The 18,198-nt window shown below is 39.4% G+C and overlaps 1 protein-coding gene across 1 annotated transcript in view; it reads left to right on the top strand.

Annotated features, from left to right (window-relative positions):
• LOC108876582 (chemokine-like protein TAFA-3) overlaps positions 1–15,137 on the top strand; it is a 75,421-nt gene extending 60,284 nt beyond the window's left edge. The window contains exons 3-5 of the mRNA XM_018666195.2: positions 6,193–6,342; positions 10,318–10,442; positions 14,197–15,137. Of these exons, the coding sequence (XP_018521711.1) occupies positions 6,193–6,342; positions 10,318–10,442; positions 14,197–14,208 (287 nt within the window). The 3' untranslated portion in view covers positions 14,209–15,137. The remainder of the gene's footprint in view (positions 1–6,192; positions 6,343–10,317; positions 10,443–14,196) is intronic.
• Positions 15,138–18,198: the final 3,061 nt, after the last annotated feature.

Raw genomic sequence — 18,198 nt, 5'->3', positions numbered from 1 at the left:
AAACATTTGTCATAAAATACAGTTTATTTTCTATCCCCAAATGTGATTTCTTTTTGCTTCCTATAAATCAGAAAAATCTCTCATCTCATGCACCTTGCAGTCAGAGGAATATGTAATTATGATATCCAGTAAAAACGATCAGGGATTTTTGAGCAACCTGGCCAACAGCCTCATATAAAGCCTGCATGTTCACTAAACTCATCAGCAAAAGCAGCCATAACATTAGGAACATGTGATATATCTGCAGTGACATTCAGCACAGTGAAAAGGAAAGACTATAATCGCATAACTATTTTAGAATAAGAAGCTGTTTGTTTCCCAAGTATAAAAGTAAGGCTAAAGCTATAAAGAAGTGCAGTGATTATTATATCTATAGTTTAGTGGGAATTCTTTTGTTTTTCCTGTCTGATGATAAAAAAACTATTATGAATATGTGATGCATGTAAAAAAATTAATTCTGTTAGCAGTTGCTGTTAGAGCATAGGGGAGAGAAGAAGAGAAAAGTAGTTAATGTCTGAAGAGATCTATCTGACTGAAATGATGCGTTTATAATCATGGGAAAAATTTAACAGTGTATGGATTATTTTTCTAATAAAAGGCATCAGACGGCATAGTTTTTATTTCCAGTTATCATCATCACATCACACTCCTCGGGTTATTCTGAGCTGCAGTGATAGAATAGGAAAGTAAAAGCATCAACAATGTCATGAAATACCAGTTAAAATGGAGCTGTAGTCATCATTATTTAGTTATTTAAAATGGCAAACTCTCCCTTCGTTTCTTAGAAGTTCAGTTTTTAAACCAGAGTGGAAAGCCTGTAACAGCAAAATGATTCAACTAATCTATAAAAATACAGTATCTATTGCTCTTTATTGTGTCACTGTATGTATAATCTCTGTAAGAATGATGACTCAATTTTTCCTGTGATCAGATCGGTCTGCTGGTTGGGCTCTATCAGTCAGGCTGTTGATGTGATCTTCTAAAATTAAACTGCTCTGGCAACATGGTGATCTACCCAGGTAAAGTGCAAGCCAGCTTTGAGATGCCAGAAAAGTTAAGCCCGAAGATAGCTGGATAACCCACTAATCTTGCATCGTGTTAGAGGCCCTTGGTGTGTTTTTGGGTCAACTCTCCGCACTGTAATAAGCACAGGCGTTCAAAGTATCACATCCTGACTGTCGAATGATGCCAGTATAACCATGTGCTTCCTCTTTTTCCACCTCCTCTGTAAGTGAGAATGATGGAGGAGGTGAGCCATTGTTAACAAGAGTCAAAAGCGAACCTCAGGGTCCATGATTTCTGTCTTGCCTACTTTTTAACTTTGAAATCAAATCATTCTTGATGTAAAGTAACACCCCGGCATCCTTTTGTGGGAACATGTCAAACCATAGAAGAAAATTACAGTTTTAAGTTATGTCTTGTCTCCAGGAGCCTTCCATTATGGCCTTTGTTTTGTAACGGAAAAGCAGAGAGGTTCACAGCCGCAAATATCTTAAAAATACTAAAAAACATTCAATATATTCAACACAAACCTACCCAAACAATATTGGTTTGGGTGTTGAAAAATGTAACATACTGAGGCTAATGTTGAGAGTCAACCTACATTAGGCTGTCACAGAATGAGCCTAAGGAGAGTGAATACTGTCAGTTTCCATCTTATCAAATGTGAAATCAGCATTGTTAACACAAGCTTTTCAATACTTTGAGCAATGCATCTTTTACAAAAAGTGTCCAATAACCAGGATGGCCCGAGAATGTGTTTTTTTTTATCTGTCTAACACTTAAAGGTCCATTTGTGAGACTGAAACCACAGCCAGATTTCAAGCAAGATGACTACCACTGCCTGAAGTTTGTAAAAAAAAAACTAATAGTAGTAATCAAAACAATTATGGTATATCAGACAGTTTTGGTCAGTGGGGCCTCTGCACTCAGTTCCTCATGTCTTCATATTTGGTGTCTGAGCAACTACAGTACATAGTCAGTGATTTTAAAACCATTACTGCCACCTGGCAGCGGTAGTGGTTTAAAAGCTGTCAAATAAACTTTTCTGAGAGCTTAAACACGCCACAATGCAGCTGCAAATTAGAGTGTGTGTAAAATGAAGCAAAGCAGTCTGTTGTAGAGATCTACATATCAGTTAGTGCCAAAATAATCACTCAACCATCCTGTCATGGCTCCAGTTCATACTTATTTTACCACGTGGTCCATATTGAAGAAATTTACCACCACCTATTAACATTAATATGTGTAATCAAGCCTTAATGAACATTTACATTCCTCCAGTAAAAATCTCCCCCCCTCCAGCCTCCTCGTCTGCTCCTGCTCAGCTCAGTGCATTGCCGCTGTTACTAATGCTGAGTCAATTACTACTGCAGGTGCTGAGCCTAAAAATGGGCCAGGGGGTGTGTGTATGCCAGTGGGGGGCTGGGTTAAGGTGTTTACTCTGCTTGTTGATTTTCCTGAGCTGTGTATCTGCCAACAGGGTTGTCAAACCCACATGAAAAAAAGCAAGTCAATTAGGGTGGTGCGAAGAGAGAAAGAGAAGGCAAAAGGCAAAATGAGAGGTAGCCTATTATTACCACACTAAAGTAAAGCTCTAAAGACCATTAGCAGCTGCTATGTGCATTTTCACCCATGGTATGAATCTTGTTAATAATGGTCATTTGACCAAAATGTTAACTTTTATTCACATTTTGTCACTTATTAAAGGAAATAAATGTATTCCTTGTGCATCTTTGGTGCCTCTGATACTTTTCTGTCAGTGTGCAGGCATTTATTTATTTATTACATACACACCTGATACTATCTTTTGAAAAACCTGGATTCAAGAGAAAAAACCCTGTAACAACCCTAGCCCCACAGTATGAAACTGCTGGATGGACTGAACAACATAATGTTGTTGACTTCAGGCACAATACTCTCCAAAAACTGAAGAGAATTCTTCCACACAGGAACATAGATGTGCTCAGTAAATGTTCAACAAAAATTTCACACAATATTATGCATTTGTGAATGAAATTCTGATGAACAGGTGAAACATTAAGTAATGTTAGGTTATCAAAGACTATACACTTTATTTTTGGTGAGAGAGTAGGGAAGAACCCACAGGCATGACAGGGTGGACTGTTGAATAAAATATATAAAAGATTATATAACACAATAACTGTCAGATATATTGATAGTGAAAATAATAGTTGGAGATGCAGTCTCACAGCACTTCTGTGATGGATTAATGCTACCTTGCCTGATGTTTTCCGTGAGTTAATTACTTGAAAACTGAAGCAATGTGATAAAACAAAACTTGACAAATATTAAGGACAGTTTAAAGGACCGGTGTGAAAGATTTAGTGGTATCTAATGGTGAGAATGCATATTGCAACCAACTGAATATCCATCCCCCTCACCCTTTCCTTTCCGAGGGTGTCGGAGGGTCTACGGTGGACGTCACAAAATGGTGACACTGCAGAGGTGACCAAATGGCGTCAACTACTGCATCGACTAGTCTCTGTCAAGAGAAGTGCTTCATTTATATAGCCTGTATGTACAGATTGTATTTAATTGTTATTCTGTAGGCAGTAGCTGACATGTACTAACTGACACTGTACTTCGTCTTCTTCACCCTCTGTATACAAGCTGCTGCGTCAACCAAAAAATGGCAAAAGCCCTATATAGAGCCTCTGTTTGGTTTGGTTTATCCATTCTGGATTACTACAGAGACGTGGCGGCACAGCAAGGCGGACTCCGTGGAAGAACTGCTCCCTTTCTAGATATAAATGGCTAGTTCTTTGGGGGACTTTGGGGTGCATTTGTTCACTTGGGCTGGTTGACAATCCAGCCTTGGCCACAGGATCAGCAAAATCAATGCAGTTTATCCTCTGGGGACAATAAAAAAATAAAATAAGAAAATTTCATGGCAAACTGACCTTTAATTGTCATGCATACAAACTTGATCATTTGGCCCAAACTCAGGGTTTGAGTAAAGGTCATCTAACGACCAAAATGGACACAGACCCACCGGGGATTATATAAACGTGTACTGACTGTGTCAACAGAGAAAAGGTCAACAGGGTCACTGCAGTCAGTAAGGTTTGTCCTCTGAAGACTATTAATGTCCACATCTAATTTCACAACATTCCAGTTGGTAAATACAGTAATATGAGTGGTTTATCATTGGACCTGAGGCTGGTCCCCAAGGACAGTGTCTAAAATGTAAAGTACTTATCCTCTGGTAGCAAAAATATACACAATAAATTTCATGACAATCTTCCAAATACACATGGATTTTTTATGTATACAAATGGACCTTTGTGCCTGATAATGACACTAGACAAAAGATTGATTATTCACACCAAATTTCAAGGCAATCTGTCCAGCGATTGATAGATGGACATATGGACAAATCAGTCAACCAACATAACTTTCCTTTGGCCCCACTGCTAACAGAGCAAAAAGGGAAATCAGAGGACATGAAAGAACGACGAGAGACAGACACACAGTGGGTGAGATATTACAATGTGCTTTTCACTGAGATATTAATTGGACTGGGCTTTGCTGGATTGTTGCTTTGTCTTTTTCTCATTAATGGAGCAAATTAAGAACTTTTCAAATCTCTGTTAGTCTGTTTAGCATATTCATACTGGGTCTTTCAGTTCAGCTTGCTTCACTTTTAAATACTCTTTAGACAGAGCAGAGTCATTGTTTGCTGCTTTAGTTTTCATTGCCATGCAGCGTGCACCCTTTGTTGTATTGTGGGCGGACTCTTTTGTAATGGAAATAGCAGTAACTTCCAACAACTGTGAAAAGCGAAAACACACACACCAGACTCTGACTTTCATAAACCTAAGACTGAACATACAGTACATGCATATGTACACTCACAAACATAGAGGTCATGCAAAGACAAGCATATCGGGACTCATAAACAAATACATGTTGTACTGTATATGTACTACACTGTCACACATAAGCACACACACACATACACACACGCCATATTCTTGCACACAGTGCTCCTGACAGGGCTTATTGTTTGTCCTTGACATTTTCATGTATTTGATGAAAGTCTGGTATGAAAGGGCCATGTGTTGACATCACAAATCTTCAAATGAAGAGTGATTTCTTTGTTCCCTCTCTCTTAGCTGACTCAAGGGACTTCTGTGCTTGGGGTGGACTTGTTGTTAATTAACCACACGGCTGTCTGATTGAAGTCTGTGTATATGGAAGTGCACACAAAGTGGTAGCTATAGAAGAACTGAAGGAGCTTCAACCTTCATTAGTTTTGCAGCTTACTCTCACTTGTACTTTTATACAGAGCTATCAGATCAGTATAGTTTAATACAAACATTGGTTGTTTTTCTCCCTCTCAATTACCAAGTTACTGTTTTATTCCCTGTGCATTGCAGGAAATTTAACATGTATTTTCTATACAGATCATTTTAGTGAATAGCTCTGGCTCAGCAGCCACACAGTAGAAAATGGAGCTTTCATATTTCCTGTATTTGTGAGACTGTGTGTTGTGAGTGTCTGCAAGCAAAATATGTATTTCTACATAGGTAAACAGTTTTGTTTGTGTACACATCGGAGTATAAATAAAGCATCAGAACACATCAAATACTTAATTTGATAGTTTTGATTTTAAAATGCATCTTTTTATGGCTCATGGCTATCTGACAATAGCCTGATTTTGCTTCATTATTCAGTGCAGCATCATTTTCTTGTTGCCTTTTTTTTTTAGGTTATTTTGCCTTAGCCTTTCAATAGTGGCAGACAGATCTGTCCTGTCAAGGTTCATTTTAATGTTGTTAAGTCCTCTTACAACAACCTGTATAACTGCCATACATAACATAACCTATCTATGTTTGTATGTTTTCTGGCTCTGGCACAGGTGGATGTCCTCATTCTCAATCCCACTTACAAAGTCCTAATTGTCTCTGTTCTTTTTTCAGCTGCTGTCAGTTAGCACAACTCCAGACCTATCTGATCTCTCAATACAAAAATCTGAGGGCAACGGTGTAGAGGTCTTTGATATGGCTTATCTGATAACAACATGTCTATGTGTCTACCAGTGTATGCGTTTATGTTCGAAATTAGATCACTTGTCAAATTAAAAGCTAATGCGAAGTGTAAGAAGAGAAGCACCACTGCTAGTCTGGTATACTGAGCTGTGCATGTATTGCTCTCTCTCTTTCACAGTGCATGTGAAGGCAGGGACGTGTGAGGTGATCGCTGCCCATCGCTGCTGCAACAAGAACAAGATTGAGGAGAGATCTCAGACTGTCAAATGTTCCTGCTTCCCTGGACAGGTTGCTGGCACCACTCGGGCCATGCCCTCCTGTGTTGATGGTATGTATCACTGTTGTGAGTGTGCTTGTGTGCGTTTTGTATGCATCTGCACACTCCACACCTTCCTTTAGTAGTGTTTTTAAATGCCTGTCATGGTTATTAATCAGTCATTTTCTGTGAATAATTGTCACATGTTAGCCAAGTGGTTAACCTTTACATAAGTAAAAGCAATATAACAATACTAGAATATTAGAATATGATGGTACCACACACCTCAGTACTAGTTTATGTAGGCCACGTGTGCTGAGTAAAATTACTGACAGCAGGCAACACTAGGACAAGATGAGTAATGCTCGTGTTAGCACCTAATGCTGCTTCCAACTCGCCCCTGGCTGTGATGAGCTGTTTTATTTACAGGGACATGGGACCACACAGTGTTCCTGAAAATACCAAATTCAGAAAGATGAACTCCTTAGGGACTGGTTAAAAAGTTATCTAGTCTATCTCTGCCCATGTTTAGTGCTGTGTGGAAATAACTGATTTATTTATTTTAATATTTTCATATTACAAAGCTAAAATATATAGTTAATTGTCAGAATCAAATTAGCTTTGATTTATACAGTTTTGTGTACTGCAGTGCATCGTATAAATTTATTGTTCTATTGTTTTTGCATTGAATCATGGACTATGTGTTTTGAGGTCTTACAGGCATAAATACATACCCTTTGTATCCGTCTTATTCATGCTTAATCACTGGCTCAGTCTGGCCAGCTGACTAGCACCATCCAGTCATATTCCAGCAGATGCACAGTACAGCCATTATAACTACATTCTTTTCACTGTTACTCTGCTGATGTGCACCCTGGCCTCCTTCTTACTTGATATAATTTTTGGGATTCCTGATTAAACTAAGATTTAATGGACTTGTATGTATTTTTTAGGGGGCACGGGAATTAGTTTTCCCAGCACAGGCCTCATTGCTGCTCAAATTCTTTGAGAGTTCCCTCAAAGAGCAGAGCCATTTGCTATAAATGGTCAATTCCCCCACTTAAGTATCTCTGACTGAAATATAATTGATTCTCTGCGGTCAGTCCAGATGCTGTAATCTTCACAAATGTGGAACATAGCTAAGTATTATTTGAGTTCCTGTATGAACTTTATCATTGCACTATACTGCATACATGTGTCCATTTTAAACATGTGTTCTGGTGTGTGCTGCTCTTTACTGAAAAATTAAATTGATAAATGAAGTCAAGTTTGATTTGACAGTGAAGACATATATGTTTTTACTTGTGTCAGTATTTGTGTGCACTGGTTGTTAACACACTTAAGGGCCAGAGAATAGAAATGCATGAAACAGAATCAGACAAACTGAAGCTGTACTCCGCTTGCTCATACTGGTAACCTCAGAAGCCTGATTAATTATAAACACAGCCTGTGTCCATTATATTTTTGTGATGAATTCAGAGGAATTGCAAAGATGATGGATGACATAAGGTTATATTGCACCCACAAGCAATTTAAAAATAATGAAATGCCTACTCGGGCTATTACCTAATTACCCAAATAAACTGTAAAGGTATAAGAAACAGAAATCTGAGCTATTCTGAACAGTAAAAGTATTATTTGCATCACAGCCAAGCAAATAATTCCAATGATACACACAGAAATTGAATATAACAATTTCTAATGCAACATAATGGTTTCTTAACTGAGAAGCAGAATAAGGACAATACTCTATGAAGATGAATTCAGGTATTCCTGCTATATTTAGCACTTCAGTCAATGTTATGTGAAGATAAAAAGCTCAGCCAGCATGAATCCTGAAAACAAATATTGTAATCAACAGAAAGTGTTATCTTTCTGGGGCTGCTTTGTTGACAATGAATGAAAGGTTGATTCTCTAGACCCAAATGTTTATTTGGGCTTTTACACATAAATGAGCTTTGTTTTGCAGTAGCGCAGACAATTCGGAGCTACAAAATTTACCCATGTACCCGGAAAATCCTCCTGGCTACTGTTCCTGTGTCCACAAAATCAGTACTGTGTACCCCCCGCAGCTACGACGAGTGGCACTTGATGAAATCACAGTCTCCATCTCTGCAGCCCTGTTGTTTCCTGCTTTTGAGTGAAATGCTTGTGGTTTTGTGAATGTTTGTGGTTTATGAGGAGTTTAATTAGCATTTATTATAGTATTAGCAGTAGGAGCCAATAATTTCAGACAAAATAGCATTTTAATGCAAACTAAGTTCATGGTTCTATCTACTTAGAGAGGCTTTATTAACCATGAAACCATGAAACACTGAGCTGACACAAATTCTCACAGACAAAATGATAATGACTTGATGAATGTCTGTTTAAGCTTTGTGTGCTGGGATTTTTCTGTTCAAAAATATGTGTGCAACTTCTGATTACTAAGAAATCCTTTGAAAATTTCTCAGACATTACTGCAAGGCTGGACTGTTCAAGAGAAGCATCTCTCTCAGGGGCTGTCACTAATCCCCTGGGAATTAAGTCACCGAAAACAGGCTGTTTATTGATTAGGTATCTGGTTGCCAAGTTGGACAATTACCTAAATAACATTTAATTACCTGGTTACTGACTGGCAAATATCCAGTCTTCAGAGTGACTGATAAAGACAGGATATTCATGAGAACATTTCTCATACACATTCACTCAGTCGGTTTTTACTGTGGTGAGTGTTCTTTTGTTATATTTTTTTCTCTTTGTGATTATATTTAATCATCTTCTTGTTCTTGATCTGTCTGGTCTTTCTGAGCCTTTTTCTTAGTAACATTTGCCAGAGGCACTTCATCAATTCATTTTTATCTGATTTGATGTGTTGCGAACAAATCTACTCTAAACCCTAAAAAGATCACAACATATCCCAGCTGTCTCATGCATATCTAGCTTCCAGTTCTGTCCTTTTTTTCCCCCTGTACTTGAAATTATCCTGTATGCGCTAATTAAATTCACATCTAGTTCCCATGAAACCCACACATACAGTAATAATCTACATTTAAAAATATGCTCTCCAAACAGAACATAACAAATTTTTCTTTATTGCTGAAAGGTTGTCAGCACATTTTCTTTAGAGGAAAAATTGCATTTCTTATTCCCCTGAAAGTTAATAGAGGTGGACAATAGCTCTGTAACTATCTTGATATTGATGTGTAACAATGTTCATTCAAAACCATATAGTATAATTATCTATAATAACCCTCATGTTTGTTCCACTGTGTTAAATGTTTTTTTAATTATATGGAGACTTCTTTAATTTTAAATTGATCACTTTAAGCCCAACAGATTATATTTGCTTAAGAATATTTTATCTGTCTGATTTTGTTTTGAATCGTTGGTAATCTATGACTGATAAATGGACTTTATATAAGGAAAGTTTTAATGGACTTGAATTGAAATTGAAAAAAGTTTTTTTCCGTTTGGCTGAAGTGGAAAAGTGTGTGTATTGATAAAAGCAAACAAAGTGCAATGGAAACAGACTTTATCATGACTCAAATGAAGCATGTGACTTTAATGTCCACTCAGACACATGACAAAAACACCAGATCTATGTGAACTGATGAGGAGACTGTAATGTTCCTCAAATGAATACATGAAACACACAGAAATTTTAAAACATTTTTGTTCATTTGAGGTTCGACTTGTGCTCTTTTAATTACATCATCTCGTTGCATCCTCTTCTTCTGCTATGGTTTAATGGCACTCAACTGGAAAATTAGGGCCACCAACTGTTTATCTCAATGCATCCAACTCTAAATATTAGCATAATGGTAGTGGATGGAAACACACATTAATTCATATTTTCTTTTGCAGATTTTCTAGAAATTAATTTAAAATCTGTACTACATTTGACTGGGAAAAGCTTGGTGTCGAAATTCACAAATATACAGTCTGGAAACCCATTAAAGCACTGAATGAAAACATGCCCACAAACACTGAGTCATGTCTTTACCAAACTAAATATCTGCTGCCCTCTCACTCTCTCTGTCTCTCTTTTTCTCTCTCTTCATCCAGCCTCCATTGTAGCCCAAAAGTGGTGGTGTCAGATGCAGCCATGTATGGATGGTGAGGAGTGTAAGGTTCTCCCAGACCTCACAGGATGGAGCTGCAGCACAGGCAACAAAGTCAAGACCACAAAGGTCGGTGTGCACATAATCTCTCTCTTTTTATATATCTCTATTTCCCTCTCACACTCTTCCCATCCCTCTTGTATACATGCATGCACACACATAGTCAGACACCATGAAGTGACCCACTTCTACCTCCATCGTCGTGCTACACCTCTGTCTTTCCTCCTTCTCCCCTCTGTCTTATTAGTGTCAGTCCCTATTTGTTTCTCATTTTCACCCCACATCATTCTTTTTCTCATCCAGTTTCTCTCTTTATTTTCTCCTCCCGCCCCATCTTGGATCTAACATCAAACATTCTCTGAAGAAAAACAAGGCTAACAGGAACAAGGCAAATAACACACACACACACACACACACACACACTAAGAGCATCACAATTCCCTTCACTCCCACTTGCTCTGCTTCCCTGCATCTGACTGGCATGCCATCTGACTCAATGCAAAAACAGCTCGCCGCATCAGATACACTAGAGTGGTAATTGCCCTCGGATAGTTATGCTCCGATTCACCCATAATACAGTATGTGCATGCTCTTTTTCCTGTATTTCCTCAACTTTCCTGTACTCTCGATTTGACTGTGTCTTTATATGTATGTCTGTGTGTGTCTGTGTGGCGTGTGAGGTGTGGGTGTACATTATATATCTTTCTGCCTCCGTCGGCACCTGTTGGCTTCTTTTCAGTGACTTGACCTGAGCAGACTCTTAACTGTCTGTCATAGGGAGGGGAGGATTTGTGCGAGACTCACCTCTTGTCACTGTTACACCTCTGTTTCTAACCTCCATCCTTCTCTCTGCCTTCTCACCCTCCATTATTCATGGCTGGGTGCAGACCTTTGTTTTCTGCCTAAATAATTGATTGAAGGCGTGGCCAGAGTGCATCTTCTTGGGTAAGAGAGAGAGTGGGGGAGAAGAAAAGCTTGAGACACACGTGGTCTTCTTCATTCCCACTCTCTTCCTCTAAAACACTCAGAGACAGCTGCCCGTACACCGGGCTGATTAAGGATTCCTTCCCTGCTTTTTCCCCTACTCACCTCTCACCTAGCAAAGTGGATCTCGCCCCCTCAAGTTACACTCTTCCCTTCTCTCCCCTTCGACAGCCCCTCCTCTTATTCTCACCCTGAAATATTTTTTTTCTGCTGTGCTGGATCCAGTTCAAATCGTGTTAGGCTGCTCATAAGTGTAACTGAACTTTCCCAATTTGCTGCCCATATTACAGAGAGATAAAGACAGCAGGAGAGGCAAGCAGAAAATGACAGAGTGGTCTCAGAGTATGTAATGGGCATAATTGAGGAGGGAGGCACACGAGGGTTGATCAAATATGAGGATGATGTAATTTCGGAATATATGAATGCTGTTAGGAAGTTGCTTCATATATCTGATCTCATTCATTTAGTTTTTTATCAACCCCAGTGTGTGAATTTATAATTTCCCGGGCAAGATCAAAGCAAACCGGTTTCAGCCAGGCATCGCTTTATCATTGACTCTGTCGTAGTTAAAAAGAGCACAAATATTTGCTGTCTCTTGCATTCAGGTCTTTGATCAATGATCTGTGTGTGCTTGTGTGTGTGCGTGCATTAGCTGATGTGTTTGCCTGATGATGAGAAGACTGATGTTTTTTTCTCCTCTGATGTGGTACGCCGAGGTCAAGATGCGCAGGCATTCCAGATCAATAGCATCGAACGTTCTCTTATAGTCCCATTAAGGCCGGCTCGTAAATTGAAATTGACGATGGAGTGAGGGAGAAAGAGGATGAGAGAGAGAGAGCGAGAGAGAGAGAGAGAGAGATACATGAAGAGCAGCAAAAAGCAAGAGGGACGCAGGTGGAGATGGATGAGAAGGAAAAAGTAACAAGTAGAAAGTGGAGAGGAAAAGGCTGAAGGCAGAGGTGATAAAAGGATAAAGCAAACACTCGAAAACAAGAATATTGGAACTGGTCAGCTGACAAGGGGCTTATGTTCGTGCCTGGGTACACAGAGCAGGCAAAGACACAAAAGAGAGTTTGGCACTCTCTATCCTTTCTTCCATCCCTGGCTGGGAGCAAAGGAAAGGAGGAGAGGGGGAGGGCAGAGGGAGGAGAGAGGGAGGGGACGGGAGACAGCTCGATCAATGCCAAATAATATCATATGGATGAGCAGACAGACACGGCCGGGCCGCCGAGCCTCTGAGCTGTCACAGTCTGCAAAGCAAGTGTGTGCGCGCATCTGCGTAGATGCACATGCAGTCATATACACATATTAACAAACAAATGACAAGAAGGTGTCAGCAGCGCATGTATATTTTACTTCCCCATATAGCCAGCTTACATCAGCACTAAACAGATGTGGCAGTCAGCGAACGCCATAAACCTCTTTAGGCAAGATACTCTGCAAGCACTTTTTCTCCTTGACAGAAGCAACACAAACAATATAAACCTATAAAACATTTTGTTTACACTGATTTTATGCAGTTTGTAGATTATTTAAGAATGAGAAAAAAACGAATCAAGATCAAACAATTTAAGTAATGACTTTCCAATTTTCTCTTCTGTGAGCAAGTGAGTCATAAAGAGTGTGTATAATGTGGGAGTGAAGGGGACATCTGCCTTGTGGCCATATGAGCAGCCACTAGTGTAGATAGTAAAATGTGTGGAATAAGCAATAGAAAATGTGGCACTCGTGGGTCCAAAAAAGGCCCATAGAGATGACACTAGAGCACCACTTGTGTGCTTTGTAAATTGAGATCTAACTACCTAAATCCGCTTTCTAATTGGGCACAGAATCTGCCACCTACAGGCATATTTAAACAGGCGAGGGGATGAACACCTAAAGGGACTTTGACTTTGCACCTTAAAGCATAGCAGGCACAGAGATGCAGCGGTGTGCATGCACAGTGAACTGGCATGACAACAAACGCCTGCAGACTCTTTGATCAGGCACAGGAGTAGATGCCTGAAGGCAACGGGAGCGGGCCCAGGAAGGGTGGCCCGGAGCCATTGAGAGCAGATACAGTAGAACAGGCTCGGCTGCCAGGTTGGTAGGAAATGCTCCTCTGAGTTCTCCCAGCAATGGCTGGCCTTCACACTTTGTTAGCTGGCACCTGGGTCAGGACAAAAGGCGAACTCCCTCAAAAGGAAATGCAGGCGGGACGGCATGTTCTGGGGGGCTGAGAGGGGAAGCCACTGGGAAACACAATGAGAGAGAAAGGCATGCAGGAAAAACAGAAAAACAGTCTTGGAGAGTCTGCCCTGTTACATGCCCAAGTATTGGCAGTTATACAGCAATTTATGTCTCTTTGGTCATTGGCTGGTAGAAAAAGTCTCCTAATAGCTTGAAATAAACCAAAAGTGAGTGCATGAGCAAAGAAAATGGAAAGATGGATAGGCGAGATAAAGAGACCATGTGATTAGAGCAGCCGTCTCGACAAACAGACGAAATGACATGGCGTTGGGCCAGGCGCTGAGAGTGAGGCATTGTGGGCCGACTGCCACAATTCAAGCTGTGTCTTGTTTAGTCTCTTGCCAGAGGAGACAGAGACCGTGCTAGCCATGTTGTCGGTGCTCCACCAACAAGAATCACTTCCGATTATTTCCAAACAGTGGGCTGTGCTGCACCACGCTGCATTATTTAAAACCTTCGGCTGACATGTACTACCAGCAGTGGCTTTTCACTCCACTCTGTGACCTTTACTTTTTTTCAGGCTACAGCCTCACTTTTTTTTTTTTTTTTTTTTTTAGGTGGGGGGTTGGGGACTACTTTCAGTAACCTATTTCTTTTCTCCCTCTTTCAGGTGACCCGATAGTCCTGCCCATCTCAAAAAAGGGAGCAAGAAAATGGTGGTGGAGGTACTTACACAGCACAATGGACCTGTCAGTGGAGAAGAAATGCACTCAGATGGACTTCAATGAGGAACCTGTAATTGTTTTCATTTTTCTGAGGATATCCAAGAAATGGCGGCTGAAGAGACAGGACTCTAACACTGCCTGCCATCACCTTTAACACAACTGAGTGTCCTTGGTCCTTTAATGCAGAGGACTGCATCGCCCACAATCCTTTACTGCTACTACAAACTTCAACAAAGTGAACTATATGACCTAAACAGCACTGGATTAGATGACAAAAAAACAACTTTCTTTACAACAATCTGTATTCTTCATCTCTGTTCTATGGCTTTGTTGTGTTCCATATGCATACTGGGAATAAAGGGATCTGGATTTTAGACAGCTATCCTGTTATTACAAACATCACTAGAAAAAAAAGGGAGTGGATCCAGAATGGCTGCCTCATGTAGTCTGGATGACACATTTAAATTTAACTGTGCCACATATGACACACTTGATGCTGTCAAAAAGATCTGAAACCAAACCTTTTCTTTTCTTTTTTTTTTTTTCAGATTTCACCTCCATAATAATATTTTACCTTGAATAGATTGTGGCTTACCACATGCCATTTTTTAAAATGGGGAGACCGTTTGTCAGTCTTCTTTTTTTCTTTTGTTTTTTGACAAAGGGAAAAAAAATCCTTTCAGGGGTGAGGTTAGACTAATACCAAGTAGATGTTACGGTATATTGAAACATGTAAACGTGTAAAAAATGGTCCATGGAATCAGTGGGGCTAAAAATAAATTGATGCTCTAATGGTTTTAATATCTGTGTTTTTAAACGCCTGTTAACCGCTATTGAGTACATGTGTCAGTATTATATGAAATGAATAAAACCTTTCAAAAGAAAAGACACATCTCTGCATTTTGTTTCAGTCCTACAAAGTAATCTTTGCGAAGATTCAGCTTGAACTGCGAGTCTTTAACTGTAGTTTTTTCAGGACAGGACAGTATACCACACATTATATACTGTGCACTGTAATTAATAACTGTAATTAATAAAAATCAAATGTTCCACAAAGAATGCATGGAGCTGGTCCATGGCCAGTGAAACACATTCTCTGTTTAGACTCTTTTGCCTCTTTCTCTGACGCTGTGTGATAACTGAGAATGTGTAGTAACTGAGTGATAACTGACTGATGCTGGTTTAAACTTTCCAAAGTCAACAAAACATCTGCAAAATGTAGGAGGGCACTCACGACAAAAGGAGGAATGACGTGTCGTTTGTTAAGATATCTATCCTTAAAATGTAAAAGTAAGAACTTGAGGTATTGAGGTTTGTTTTTAACTTTAGTTTCTATGGCTTTTGCAGCTGCAGCACATCCCCCGACAGAGGAGGAAAATGAGCGAAGACAGCGCTAATGATTATCACAGAGCAGTGACTAAATATGAAGTGAAAGCCCTACAATGCTTCAACACAGCACAATGTCCATGGTTTAGGTTTGATAGTTAATTACTGCAGTTTCTATTATTATCAGTATCATGCTTGTCTGGTCCCTTCATCACAATTCAAATTGCTAATTGTGTTATTAAAAGAAGCTAGATTCTTAAATATCAAGTTATATAGTTTGTTACACAAAGCAATTAAAATTTGTTTCTAACTAAGTTTTCATAATACGGGATTAGAAAGAATTTGGATTGGATAAGAATATTTGGAACTGTATTCAGTTTTGAAAAAATGCTATCGAACCCCATCACTGTACAGCTGAATATTTGGGCCATTGTCTTTAATGCTTAACAACAGCTATTGACATAAAAGAATCCCCCTCAAATACACAGATCTTGTTTTACCTTTAATGACATTGTTGTGTTGAAAAGATTTGGCACATGAACTGGTCTGAAAATAATCTCAGGTGTACTGATACCGTCGGCACAAACAGATTGATAGAGTTCATTTAAGATATATATATATATATATATATATATTATATATATATATATATATATATATATGTACTGATATATACTGATATAATCACAGTTATATCAGTAAAGGCATATAGCTCAGACAAATAAGATACTGTGTGTCTGAGACACAACAATTACATACCAAATTAAGTCAGGCATGTTGGACATTAATCTATTAAGCTTGTTTCAGAAATTAAGAAAGGATTAAAGATAAAAAAAAAACAAAAAACAAAACAAAACAGATGTTTCAATTTCAGAAATGAAACCATTTAAGCTTACCATCTGTCAAGGAAAGGTGGGGAGAGAGAACTTCATGAGCTCTGCTTCGTTATCAGTGAACATGATGTTGGATGTTCAGAGAAGCCCAACAGTATTTGAGGTAATCTTTAACAGACTTGTCATCACATAGTCTGTCAACCAGAGACTACTGATGAGTTTATTTGTCAACCATAAAATTGAAAGATCCTGTTCAATACATATCTTGTTCAAAATTTAAGAGATCCCTACCAGAAATGTGTTTGTTTACCTATATATTGGTGTCACCAATATATATTTTATTATTATTCTCATCATTGGTATCAGCTTCCAAAATCCAGTACTCAGTAGCACAGCTTTAAGACAGGGAATAGCCCCAGTGGGTTCTTTCAAATTGGTAATGTTACATCAAATAAATATGTTTCCTTGTCAGAGCAAATCTCCTCACATCCGCCTCAACTAGACCAAGAAGCAGTGCACAAAAACCTGATGCAAACATTACAACTGTACCACAGCTCTCAGTCCCCGATAAAAAGTATGATGGCTCAACATCAAATGATCACAGGAACATGAAGAGTGACTACTATGATGGTCTGAGTAAAATATATTATGTATTGTACTGGACATGTGCTCTCCCATCAGGTTATATGTACATATATACATATCCTGTGCATATTCCTTCATTTCCCATCCTTACTATCCATGTAAGGCTTCAAGTTTGACAAGTAGATGAGAAATTCTACTCAGTCACGACCCAGGAGAGCAGAGAACTGTCACATTAAGCATTATGGTAAGATGAGGTTGATGTAGGTTTAAATATAGAGCGGTTCATAGACAGTACAGTATGCTGAGAGATGAAATCCAAACAGTGTGTGTGCTGTACAGAAAGCATGTGACTGCCAGTGATGGATGTTGACATTGAGTGGCGGGATGCTTGTGTTGTAAAACTGATGATGAAGGAGATGAGATGATGGCTCAGACTGAGAAAGTTGCAAACAAAATGTTCGGTTTGAGGCTGTGGACATCTATCTCCTCTCACCATAACACACACACACACACACACACACACACACACACTCACACGCTATCTGTGTTGTGTTGCATTAAAGCTGCCTTTCTCTAAAACGCTTTTCTGATTTGACTAATCTCCTCAGAGGCCATGGCCTTCCACTGAGTCATGTTGTGTGTCTGTGTGTGTGTGTGTGTGTGTGTGTGTGTGTGTGTGTGTGTGTTTCATGGCCTGGGCTGTTTCTGAGCCTCAACGCGTCGTTAGTGCATGTCATTAAAAGATTACAGAGAATAAACCCACATACAGATTCTCACACATACACACACAGGCGACGAGAGAGAGGAACTGAGCGTGGAACAGACTGCTATAATTACACAGTGAAAAATGTGTAAAAGGGTATTGACATCAGAATATGACAGCCTCAATTTTTGAGTATTCTTGTTAACTGCTCGCAAGGTGTTTCTCAAGCTGCGCGTGAATCCAATCACGAGTCAACCATGTGAGGCTTGTTGAAATTCCTCCACATCACCCTGTAATACCAACCCACTCTCCCCCCTCGCTCTCACGTAGTTACACAAAACATTAACTGGCGCTGGAGCGAGGTATCAGGTGTAGCTCTAACAGTCTCCGCATATTTTGTCTGACAGTGCTGATCTTCGACACTGCTGCTAAGCATTAATCTCGTCATCTGTGACTACTGCTCTGAATATCCAGATGACGCTGAGATTAGTCTGTGTGCT

Source organism: Lates calcarifer, linkage group LG6, assembly GCF_001640805.2.
Source record: "Lates calcarifer isolate ASB-BC8 linkage group LG6, TLL_Latcal_v3, whole genome shotgun sequence".
NCBI classification, from domain to species: domain Eukaryota; kingdom Metazoa; phylum Chordata; class Actinopteri; family Centropomidae; genus Lates; species Lates calcarifer.
The sequence above is the reverse complement of the archived record's forward strand: the minus strand, read 5'-3'. Positions and strand labels throughout refer to the sequence as shown.